Genomic DNA, 12,001 nt, shown 5'->3' with positions numbered 1-12,001 from the left:
CTGCCGCTGCAACACCAGCTAAGGACGACCAGCTATGAAGCGAATATCAATTTGGAGTGTACTTTCCATACCTAATGATAAAAACAAAAGCAACCGACATGAGGCTGTCACAGTGCGTATACAGCCATGTCCAATGATCAACAACGCCCCGACACCAAGCTCGACAGATGCCTAAACCGCAGTAAAAGCGTGTACATGAAATTCCTTGTTCGCCATGAAGTCCGTCTTCACAATAGATGAAAATCACCAGGACAGCCTCAAAGGAGATAACCCATGTTATACAGAGCAGCAGGAAACTGAGAGAAGAATTCCGCCTTCTTTTCTGTATTTTCGATCCTCCTCTCGACAATCGTATCAAACACACGATTCCTCCCTCTGTAAGGCACTCCCAAACACAAATCAAGTCATCAAGATCATAGCACTCATATCCGATCGGACCTCGGTAGGCAGCGCAACTGCCGGCGCATCACTGCCGCGCGCGGATCCCAACATGCAGAGGGTGTTTCAACCCCCGTCATGGTCGGAACGTATCATCGATGCGACCGCCGCGGCGCTCAATCTCCGCGATCAGTTCCTGTCGCTCCCGGAGCTGCAGGTGGATGAAGTCGACCGTCTTCCGCAGCACGATGCTCTCGCTGCGGCCTTGGCCCTCTAATCCCGGGACCAGTTCCGTCAGCCGATCGAAGCCTTCGCGAATGGCAGCCCGACGCTTCTGTTCAGAGGCAATATGGTTGTTCTTCTTTTCTTGCTCGGTGAGGCGGGGCTTCTCTTTGTCAGGGCCGGAGCCGCCGACCTTGGATGCTGTGGGAGTGGACGAAGACCGGTCATCGCGGTCGTCTGCATTGAGGCCCACACTGGCGGCGTTGGGAGAATAAGACGTCTCGGACGAGCTGGAAGCAGGCGCGGGCATGGTGGTGGGTGTATTGGGAGTTGTTGGTGGTAGAGTGGTTGATGATAGTCGAGGGTGGGATTTTCATGTGACTGTGAGGAGAGAGGTCGATTCACCCGCCGGAGCAGCAGCCTTGACAATTAATGCGGACAGGCTAGGGCAAAGAAGGCAAGGGAACCAAACAGAACACCTTGTTCAGCGTGAGGACTGGCGAAAACAAAAATCAAAATGAAAAGACCGACAGAAAGAAGATGGGAATAGGGAGCGAAGGAACGAAGAAGAAAAGAAAACCACAAGAAATGCGAAGGAATGCAAGAGGGACAAAACCCCTGGTGTTTCAGAACAGGCAACCAAACCGCTTGAACCAGGGGAGACCCGAGGAGTCTAACGTTTGGTACTGAGAAAGAATTAGTACCTACTAGGTAACTACCTAGGTAATAAGTAAAGACACCCCAGGTTCTCTCTGCGGAGAACCAGACTAATCCCCATCCAGTCGACTTGCCGGATCGAGGGATGCCAAGCCGTTGTCATCCGGAGGCTTGGCCCTTCACGTCATCGACTATCCTGACAATACCTACGGTAGCTGTAGATCTTCATCCATCCCTCTCAGTGATAGACATCCGGGTCGCTCACTATCATTGTCTTCCATCGATTTAGCTGGTGCCCGTCCTGCTGCAGGCAGACACGCCTCTCTCCCTCTTCAATTACCGCCAGTTGACGACGTGGCCGATGACCTCATACTAGATCGACGACACTAGTCGCACGGCCATCAGTTTCATACAGCAGGTCACCACAATTGATCACAAAAATGACAACCCACGAGCCCCTCCATGGCTCCTGCTTATGTGGTCGCAACCAGTACATTATTCGAATTCCCCAGGACCAAACCAGTGACGCTCAAATCTACTTTGACACTAGCCGCGACAATCGTATGTCATCACTCTCCGCTGCTGAACCCTACCCATCACACTTCGTACATCTTGGACACCATTAACAAAAGGTCTCTCCACAGGAAGATTTCACGGTACTCCTCTCACAGCATGGCTCCGCGTACCGTTGACATGGTACCAATCCCATACTCAATCTTTCTTCCCTGACGAAACACATGGCACGATCCGCCGGATCTTCTCTCCTCACCACGCACCGCATACCCAGCGCGTCTTCTGCGGGTTCTGCGGCACCCCCTTAAGCTACTGGAGCGAGCATCCCCGCGAAGAGGCCGACTACATGTCCGTTACCGTCGGAAGCCTGGATGGAAACGATCAGCGGTTGTTGGAAGATCTGGATCTTCTCCCGGAGTCCTCCTCTGAAGAAGAAGTCGAGACGGAAACCTCTCCCCAGGCGGAGCAGGTGACCGTCTCGCCAGCGGTGCAGGCCACATCCTCTACTGCACCCGTGCCTTCGTCAGGAGGCGAAATGGATGTCGCGCGCAGCTTTCGCCAAGGAACGACGGACGGTATCCCTTGGTTTGAGGAGATGATTGAGGGAAGTCGACTGGGGCGGCTGATGAAAACAAGACGTGGGATTGGAATGAGCGATGACCAGTCTACCAGAATCGAATGGGAGATCAGCGAATGGACAAATGATGGGAGCCATGAGGCGCGCCGCGCCTCGTCGATCCACGCTCCTGGAAAACGCAAGCGTGGTCACCATACGTCTGTGGAGGATGCTTGATGATATTCATCTTATCATATTACCGATAGGCTAAAAGACTGTAATACATGCTTAGACTGTTTTTTAGCACTAATGAGCCTTGAGTCTTTTCCTCACCTGTTTACCCCTATAAGTTTTCAAGTTTACTGTATAGGCTCGGAGAGAGCTACAATGTTGAGTCTGAAATATGGGTATGCAATGGTGACTAAATACTTTCAAAGCATCAGATTTACTCAGATATCGTAGTGTCTACTGAAGGTCGATGCTGCTGTAAAGTAGTGTGAGACATCGTAGGATCAATGAGATACTACACACTGCCAAAGGTCTATGACGTGCTTATAGGCAGTGACCAGGTCGTTCTTTAACGGACCTGAACATGTATACAATGGATCTAATGCCGGTGGCCCGTGCCCGCAACAGAACACTGTTGATTTCCTAATTAGGTATCGCGTCGCTTAAGCTGCCATATCTACAAAACAGTGAAGCACAGCTTTGTCTGTTTCGCACACTGAACACCGGTGAACAGAACCATTCTGAGTCAAAACTCATCCTTCGACCATCATCAAATCCTTGTCATTTCCCGTTCGTTGACAAAGCTTCCATAACATGCCCCAACCCTTCGCCTTTCGTAGAAGCTCATCTATCAGAGACATATCCACGCATGACTCGACAGCTCACTTTGATTCAAGAGTGCTTCCTAGGCTGCTTTGTACTAGGACTTCCTCATTCAATTCTGCGAGGAGCCAGTCTTGTCCAGATATATCTCAGGCAAGTTCTCATACCATTTCATGCTAGAAGCCGTTGCTAAGGACCATTTCACAAACGCAGGGTCTGCTCACCCTTGTGGGATCATAGGCTACTATCATGAATGCCTCGCAGGATTCCAACAGGGTGTCATCCAAGATGCAACAAAAACCGGCGACCCTAAACCCGAGGAGTCAAGCTTCTGCCCCTATACTGAAGCGCAGACTTGGCGCAGGACCAGCTGCTGAAAACACCCAACAACAGCAAGCTCTGAACAAGAGAACTGTACGCCAGCTCAAAGGGAATGCATCAGCTCCTAATATGATGCTATGAAATGACGTGCCCACAGTCTCTGGGTCTCTGGAGCGTCGACGGCCGTTAGGCAAGTCCTCTGTACCTGTACCAGCAGACAACAACGGCTCTTCGGTAAGGTCGACTTCCACGCCACAAGGTCACCCCAAAAGAAGACTGGAGCTTCGTAACGTCAAGCCAAACTGGGCCTCTGACAGCGAAGTGACTGGAGGTCCTAGGTTTATGTGTACTGCTCGTGCAAGACAGATCCAGCCCGTGGTGTATCGCCCGCGAGCCACTAAACGCCAATCGAGAACATCAAGTATCGCTGAGGGAGGATCAAGTGCAAAGAAGTCTGAGAATGAACACCAGTCAAGGCCCCACAGGATCTTGGGAGTGATCATGGACCCTCAATCTAAAGTTAGGAAGGGATGACAAAGTGCGGCGCGGCAATTCATGCAAACGAAGATGCTGCAGAAGATGGGTATGAGAATCGAATCACCCAAGATGGTTGTGAAGAGGAGTAGCCAGGTGAGCGAGGTAGATCAAAGTCCTATCTCTGATTCAGGAAAAATCGCTGATGATGGACTGTGATTGTTAGTATATACCGAGATGCCGAATTATCACTCTCAAGGATGATTCGACGTGGTTTGACATACCACCCAGAGATCCGAAGCGCCTTTCGGTTGCAAGCGTGAGTTTGGATCCCCCAGGAGTATGGGTTTCTGGAGGCCTATATCAGCTGACGCCGATTAGACACAGAAGAAAATCCTGGGGGACCAGAAGCGACGGTCAGGTGTAAGAAATCCCAGTGGGAAGACGCCTGGATCGAGGTATTCAGTTTTGGACCAAGTGAATGAAGTGAATGAAGAGGATGAAGAACGCAAAGTGCGTTCCTCACTGATACCATTCCGGGACTGGGTGGTTCTAGCACAGGACAACACAATCCCCTTTGTTGACGAGGAGGACGATTTGCCCACCCCCCCAACTACTCCCTCGCCGGCCCTCGCTCGTCAAAGTTCCTTTTTTTTTTTTCTTACTCGAAACACCTGTTGCCATCACCGTTCCCCTACCCCCATTCCTGACGATCCCTCATCCGATTCATCTTCTACTGCCCCTTCAGACACCACAATCACCCTGTCCAACGTAAACGCCATCCGCGAGATGTCGTCCAAACAGACAGCTGAGCAGGATACGTTCACAGACTCACCCATGGCTGGAGACAAGGGCTCCGCGCTTCAGCCTGGTAAGAAAGGCGGACCTCAAGAAAAAGGTAATCCATATTCCCTCATAACAGCTGGACCAGACAAGATCATTCTCTTGCCTTTGGATCAGGAAGCCTCTTTCAATCAGCGTACTGAGTGATCTCCTGCAGACACCACCGATCCATTCGTACAGAAATCGAAGCCTAGGTTCTCCGCGAGCCACGAAGACAAGCCCCTTTTGAACCCGTCCAGATTCGACCGTAATAAAGGTATCAAGAACCGTTCCCCTATTAATGTCATACACCATAGAGATCCAGCTAACTATCTAACAGAGAACGTTCGTGACAGACCCATGGCTCAAGAGACGCAAGAGCTCAGACTTCTGAGTTCCAACAGCTCAACCCGTATCCCTCGGGGTGTTCCTCAGAAGCCTAGCCAAGGAGCTCAATCTGCTTCTCTTAGAGGAGTCAGGGCCGCACCTGACATCCGCAGTTCAATCCCGCTTCCTATTACTCTCCGCAGGCATAGTGTGGAAGCTATGGGTAGCCCTCGTGTTACTCCTAGTGGAAGCTTCGCCGGCGGAATCCGCGTGGTAGACAAGCCCAATGGGCCTCGTCCCAAGCCTTCTTCGGACGAACAGCTTGCTGTTCCCGACCAGGAGAGCGCCACCAACGAAGAAAAAGGAAAGGATCGTAAGAGCTGTTCTTCATCCTCTATCAGTGACTGGGATTTTGGCGACGATGACGCTGCTCAACGCCCTCAGAATGTTTTTACTGGCGAATATCGCACACGTATGTTGCATAAACCTGGAGAGAGATTCTACGGTCCCAAGCTAAGAATTGCTCGCTCAGCCGAGAAATTGATCATGGGTCCAGATAGCCCTGGCAGTACTTTTGCTGTCACCCAGAGGTCTAACCCTGCATTGGTCCACTACCCGGACACTCCTACACGGTTCTCGGGAAAACGGCGTGTCGATACAGGAAGTTCCTCCAGTCCTATCCTCGGGCCCTCATCTTCAAACAAAAAGGACAGCAATTCAGCGGAGAGTACTCCACTTGCTCGAAACTATTGCCGATCTGCTATATCTCTGGAATCCATTCCAAGAAAAGACTCCGGCCGTGATCGCGCGATCCAGCGTAAGCCTGTCAATAGCCCTAGTCTCTCCAGCCTCTATTCCCCGTCGGGCCAGGACGAGCATGAGCCGTTGGTTCCAAGGGTCCCTGAGAAGTACAGCATTCACCTGAAAGGCAGCAAATCAGCTAGCCCGGTGACTCCCGTCAAGAGTACCTCCCAGTCGGGTGAAGGCTCCGTGCCCAAGAACTACCCAACCCCAAACACCGCTGGTAGCCCGGAGTCCCTCAGATCCTTCCCCCCTCGAACGTCGTCTCGCGATCAAGCATCGCAAAGAACCATGCAGTCTGGACCAGGCCCAGCAATTGTGTCTGCCCACGTTTCCGATCAGTCTGAAAAACAAAACAGCAATGTCGCGCCTCAGAATCTCTCCAAGGAGCCGACTACCCAGGCTGAGCAGCTGGCTAGACTTCCTGACTCGAAGAGTACCCGTATGCTCGATAGCTTCCGCAACATCTTCAAGCATAAGAACGCTGTCGATAAAAGCCGTGGAAAAAAGGAAGAGCGTGAAACTCCGGAGCCCGAGGCTAGAGCTCAAACTCCGGTCACAGCTATACGTCTCAGAAACGAGGATAACAGAACTGGACCTGCGAAAGGAGTCTTCATGTCCAGGGCTAGATATACCAGGCTTTCGGATGGCGTCAGCTGGAACAAGACACCCCGGAGCCCCAAGTCATCTGATGAACAACATCCTTCTGCACGCCAGTCTACTTCGATCTCGCCGCCCGCCGCGCCTGTGGTGCAACATGTCGAAGACACTCCATCCTTTGCTCGTCCGACGAAGTCGACCCGTACCAAGGCCGCTCCCGTTAGAGGACAGAGTGTCGGCGGCTCAGATGTTCGGGTTCGCAAGGGCCATATCATGATTGCGCCCACGGGAAGTCCCCAGCGCCCCAGTCGTTACAGAACTCCTCATGCCGGCCTGTCTTCTGGCCACAAGAATATAATCAACCTGCCGCGCTCTATCGGGTCAGTTAGATCCAATCTCAGCTCGACACCTGGGAAAAGTCTTGCAACCGCGAACGATACTTCGGACATCACGAAGACCTTGGACGAGATCCACGCCTGTATCGAGACTCTCTGTAAGAGGGCCACTGACGAGAACGCCCGTTCCAAGAGAGAAGGGTACATCCGGGTAAGGAATTCTTGTGTCTGATCCAATTGTCTTTGTCTTCTGCAACTAACGGATGACGTTCCTGCAGATGGCTCTCTCACTGCAATACCAATACAGCAACTACAACAACATCGGAAAGGAGGTGATGGAGGCTGAAGAGCTGGCCAACAAGAAGCGTTCTGAAAAGTGTCTGGCAGAGAACGCCCTCTTTGAGCACTTCTCTCAGGTGAAAGCTCACCTCCACGAGGAATAGAGATGGGTTCAGAAGCCCTCTCCCTTCGGCCTTGGTTGCTTTCGGTCGATCACATCGGTTTCTCTTTCCCCACTCCCCGCTCTCTTCCCTGAAACCATTCAGTTATGAATGATGATTGAACCTTGTTAGAGTAAGCGCCTTCTTTCCCGATGATCTCGCTTTGCAAGTTTGCTGTTGTTTTTTTCTTTTCTGGCCGGTGTACAGAAGTACACAACATCATGGCCTCTCCAATTGTTCATGTTTCGCTCAGGTTTCATTCACTCCAAGGTCACTACTTGGACACATACAAAGAAAAGGGTAAAAAAGATGGAAAACAAAAAACTGACCAAAAAAAAGACCAATATCAAAGAAACCACAAAAAAGGCCATGTATGTTAGCAGATACTATTAACTAGCCCCTGTTAGAGTCATGCGTTCCAGTTTGTAGTGTAGACAGCCTTCTCTGACCCAGGTAGATAAGATCAAGGCAAGCGTACGTTCCAGATTCTATGGCTAACACAAAGATTGAAGAAAGGGCCTTTGTGTGCTGAAGCCCTTTGTTTGGGGCAGGTGTGCCATTGTGATATGCACAAATTCTAGAAGGAGGACTGCCTTCTCCAGTTCCTAACCTCCAGCTTCTCTTCACTCTTTCAGTTGCCCAACCACCCTTCTCGGTTCAAGGACCAACCCTTCTAGCCTGGTTGGACACAATCTTACACCTTAGGCTTTATTATCTACCGAGCCATCCCGCTCGTATCCAACATACTCTTTTGTGTTGCCTTCTCATACTGCCTGGATACTTCGTCCCTTCCGGTTTGAATCTTCCCTGCACCAGGTAGAAGCATTCTCAGCGTCCATCATGAGGACGTCGCGAAAGTTCTTCAAGAACAGGGTATGTTCAAACTCCTTTGGTGATGCACCATCATTATGCCATACATTTGGGACATGACAGCTGACCGCGTACAGAGGGACTCGTCTGCGAACGGTCCCTACTATCAGGAGACGGTGGAACGCGACCCTGGACATCTTGCAGCTGACTACCACACCCAGAATATGCTTTATACCCGTGGATCAGGAAAAAATCTTTCCACAGATACTTCAAGACAGGCGCGGTTCCTGCACAGCGATTCTCAATACACGGGTCACGCCTATAGCCAACACGATCCCTACCATAATCTACGCTCGCAGCAGCTGTTGCAAGGACCCCTGGATCCGCATTTGAATACCCAGTTCAGGGACTTGGGAGTCCATCAGTCTCTGCATTCGCCGTCGAGCTTTACATACCACCAGCCGATTGTTCCTGAGCACCTCATGCGCTATCCGAGTTTGGAGGGAATGAGATTCGCGGAAGCTTCGAGAGATAGTCGCCAGTTCAACTCAATCAGTGACCCTTCTGGTGCGCTTTTCATGGAACAATACCGGTTTGCTGGGCCGCAGAAGGTAGTGCGAAAAACCCACCCAGGACAATCTTGTTCGTACAAAACTAACATTGCAGTTCCGTCGCAGACATATGAGCCTCCTCAATACGACCCAAGCTTTCCTGAACCGCCTTTCGAGCAAGAGAACTCGTATGTCATGGAGAATGAAGATGGTCAGAAGAAGAAGGGTGGACACAGTGGTAAATCGCAGCTCTGCGCAGACGCGCCCGTCTTCGTTCCCAATGCTGCAGTGCACGAGACAAAGGGAGAACAGAAGAAGAAGGATTTCATCTGGTTGGTTGTCGGAAAAAGTTGATTTGGGACAGCCGATTCGGCAGATTGCGCACCGCTCGCGGCTTTCGTTAACTACTTTCTGTCTGCATTGTATGACTATTGTACACTAGCCCAGTCCTTTCATTGAAAAGTAGATAGCCTTTTCTGGCTTTGGTTCCCCTAATCTACTAGTAGTACTCCGTAGAGGTTAAACGCAGCAAGACCTGCGCGGGATGTGCTAGTATCAGTTTCGCTAGGATCGACAGAGCTATTCCCTTTTTTCTTTGCTTTTTATCCTCCACCTCTGTGAGATCTGCTCCTCTTCCAGGCAAGTGACAGAATACTTGCCTGGTTGCGATCAGGTGTGGGTTTTCCGAGAACTTACGGAGAATCCAACCGCGTTTGCAATCGAGGCCCCCTTTTGAGGCTCGGCTCTGACACGTACGACGGAACGAGAAGACACCTCGTTTACCGAGAACTACGTGGATCAAATAGAGGTCCGACGACTGATCTCCTTCTAACCTTTATTATACTAGTTCGGGTCGATCACTCCAGGCTGGACAGACGCTTCTACCAGTGATGAACACTTGTTGTATCCCAGCTTTATATAGCCCTGCGAGCCGCAGCCACAATCCTGCAGTGTTTATTCCTAATGGATCTTAGAGTGGAGGAAATGCCATCCTATGCTTAAGAATGTAAGGGTTGATGGTATGCAAGGCCCCCGGCGCGAACCCAATTATTGAGTATGATCTACAGTGGTTTATCAACAGAGAAATGGGCTGAAAAACACTGGGCCACGAGCATAAGATGCCATATCACATCCATCGAGGGGGCATTGCATTTATTAAGCCAGTCTGGTATCGTCAGCATCTAGTCAAATTGCCCGCATTTCTATAGCTCGTCTGTTTTCTCAGCATGGAGATTTCCCAGCGTACACTAGGCTTACTCTCACTCCTATGTCTACTATCCTGGACAAGTGCATATGACCAGCTAACCAGATCAACTGGAAATACAGTGCGCTTTGAAGCCACGTTGACCTGGGAAGATTGGGCGCCAGCCGGGATACCTCGAAAAACAATCCTCACCAATGGACAATTCCCGGGACCGCCCCTTGAATTGCAGCAAGGGGATGATGTCGAATTCTTAGTCGTGAACAAACTGCCTGCGGCTGTCACGGTTCATTTCCACGGTAAGTTTCGGACTGGTGATTTCGCTGATTGTTTCCTGTATCTTATTTGAGGATCGCAGGAATCGTCCAGAGCGGCACTCCATGGTCGGATGGAGTTCCCGGTCTATCGCAGAGACCGATCCAGCCAGGCGACCAGTTCCTCTACAAATGGCGCGCAACGCAATATGGGTCGTACTTCTATCATGCCCATCACAGAGGCCAGATAGAAGATGGACTCTATGGAGCCATCTATATCCATCCTGATGACTCGGTGGAGAGACCTTTTTCTTTGATCACGAACGACACACTTGAATTGAGGGCAATGCAGGCGGCAGAGTCAAAGACCGCGCCTGTTATGCTTTCGGACTGGCGTAAATTGACCTCAACCGAGATATGGGCTGCTGAAGAGGCAACGGGGCTGGATGCGTACTGTGCAAATGCCCTTCTGATCAATGGCAAAGGCTCGATCGACTGTTTGAGCCAGGAGAAGTTAGACAAGTTCACAACTGCGGGCCAGAGGGAAGTTCTGGGAAACAACTCCCATTTCACTGATATCGGGTAAGGACGCGCCATCTTCAATCTCCAGTTGGTTTACCCTTGATGGTTGACCGGTTTAGATGTCTTCCCCCGACGAACCGATTGGCACAGGGAAACTTCCCCCATAACCTTAGCGCCATAGTGCCTTCTATGTACCATGGCTGCACTCCATCTCGCGGTGCATGTGAACGGTTGCTTGTGGATCCTGCCGATTCATACGTGAGTTATGATCTGGTCAGTGCAGCCGGGATAAATACAGTTGTCTTCTCCATTGACGAACATCCCATGTATGTCTATGCCATTGATGGGCGGTATATCGTGCCGACCTTGGTGGACGCAATTACCCTGGCCAATGGGAACCGATACTCCGTTATGGTCAAACTGGACAGGCCGGCAGGCGACTATACTATTCGACTCGCAACAACCGGCGTAAATCAGATCCTCGGTACCACGGCAATTCTGTCCTATGGTGCATCATTTGCCACAGAAGCAGAGAAGAGATTCTCGGTCCCATCGATTGACATCGCCGGCACTTTGATCTCAGCCAACTATACTGCTTTGAACGAGAGCACCATCATCCCCTTCCCTGCTGAAATACCTTCTTATGAGGTGACGCAGACCTACGTCTTGGATATTGACCACTACCACGCCTCGTATCGGTGGACTCTGGGTAACTCCAGTCTTCCAATGATACTGGAAGAGAGCACTCCACTTCTTTTCGACCCGTCTGCCGCGCAAAGGGATCTCTCCATCGAGACCTTAAATGGGACATGGGTAGACCTGATCTTCCGTGTGGTTAAACCGCTCCAGCCACCTCATCCCTTTCACAAGCACTCCAACAAGTTCTTCGTAATCGGTCAAGGTAACGGGTATTGGAACTACTCGTCGGTGGCCGAGGCGATGAAATCTATCCCGGGGAGCTTCAACTTTGACACGCCGCAGATCCGGGATACATATTACACTCCGCCCGCAACGACGACGGCAACCTGGCTGGCGATCCGATATCAGGTGGTGAATCCAGGACCATTTCTACTGCATTGTCATGTGCAAGTGCATCTCAACGGTGGGATGGGGCTGACTTTGATGGATGGCGTGGACGAGTGGCCGGAGATTCCCGCGGAGTACCAGCGGCTCGCCTGAAGGTTCCTGGAGTTTCTTCCACCACGAGTAGACGTGCCTAAATACACACACAGACATTAGAACCGAGTACTATATAGAGGACATCACGCGTTCATCAAGATGAAACCGAAGGAATCAGCTGGGAGGCATTAGTCATCGCAGGAGATACCCGAGAAGGTTTAGTGGAATGAGGGGAAATCTGGCCCTCCTCGCGTTTCCCCGGTCCTC

At 51.0% G+C, this 12,001-nt stretch overlaps 5 protein-coding genes across 5 annotated transcripts; 4 read left to right on the top strand and 1 right to left on the bottom strand.

Moving 5' to 3' along the window:
* Positions 1-514: 514 nt before the first annotated feature.
* ATEG_05233 (uncharacterized protein) lies at positions 515-910 on the bottom strand (the record flags this gene model as incomplete). Its single annotated transcript, XM_001214411.1, has 1 exon — positions 515-910. One exon carries the CDS (start codon positions 908-910, stop codon positions 515-517), a length of 396 nt encoding a protein of 131 aa, XP_001214411.1.
* A 787-nt stretch (positions 911-1,697) lies between these two features.
* On the top strand, positions 1,698-2,563 carry ATEG_05232 (uncharacterized protein; the record flags this gene model as incomplete). The annotated part of the gene is made up of 2 exons (XM_001214410.1): positions 1,698-1,818; positions 1,902-2,563. The coding sequence occupies 2 exons, from the start codon at positions 1,698-1,700 to the stop codon at positions 2,561-2,563; spliced, it is 783 nt and encodes a 260-aa protein (XP_001214410.1).
* Positions 2,564-4,084: 1,521 nt separating this feature from the next.
* ATEG_05231 (uncharacterized protein) lies at positions 4,085-7,280 on the top strand (the record flags this gene model as incomplete). Its single annotated transcript, XM_001214409.1, has 4 exons — positions 4,085-4,108; positions 4,334-4,823; positions 4,953-7,048; positions 7,116-7,280. The coding sequence occupies 4 exons, from the start codon at positions 4,085-4,087 to the stop codon at positions 7,278-7,280; spliced, it is 2,775 nt and encodes a 924-aa protein (XP_001214409.1).
* Positions 7,281-8,117: 837 nt separating this feature from the next.
* Positions 8,118-8,992, top strand: ATEG_05230 (uncharacterized protein; the record flags this gene model as incomplete). The annotated part of the gene is made up of 3 exons (XM_001214408.1): positions 8,118-8,150; positions 8,225-8,654; positions 8,754-8,992. 3 exons carry the CDS (start codon positions 8,118-8,120, stop codon positions 8,990-8,992), a joined length of 702 nt encoding a protein of 233 aa, XP_001214408.1.
* Positions 8,993-9,864: 872 nt separating this feature from the next.
* ATEG_05229 (multicopper oxidase) lies at positions 9,865-11,794 on the top strand (the record flags this gene model as incomplete). Its single annotated transcript, XM_001214407.1, has 3 exons — positions 9,865-10,138; positions 10,198-10,675; positions 10,735-11,794. The coding sequence occupies 3 exons, from the start codon at positions 9,865-9,867 to the stop codon at positions 11,792-11,794; spliced, it is 1,812 nt and encodes a 603-aa protein (XP_001214407.1).
* Between the last annotated feature and the right edge of the window lie 207 nt (positions 11,795-12,001).

Source organism: Aspergillus terreus, genomic scaffold (assembly GCF_000149615.1).
Source record: "Aspergillus terreus NIH2624 scaffold_7 genomic scaffold, whole genome shotgun sequence".
NCBI classification, from domain to species: domain Eukaryota; kingdom Fungi; phylum Ascomycota; class Eurotiomycetes; order Eurotiales; family Aspergillaceae; genus Aspergillus; species Aspergillus terreus.
The sequence above is the reverse complement of the archived record's forward strand: the minus strand, read 5'-3'. Positions and strand labels throughout refer to the sequence as shown.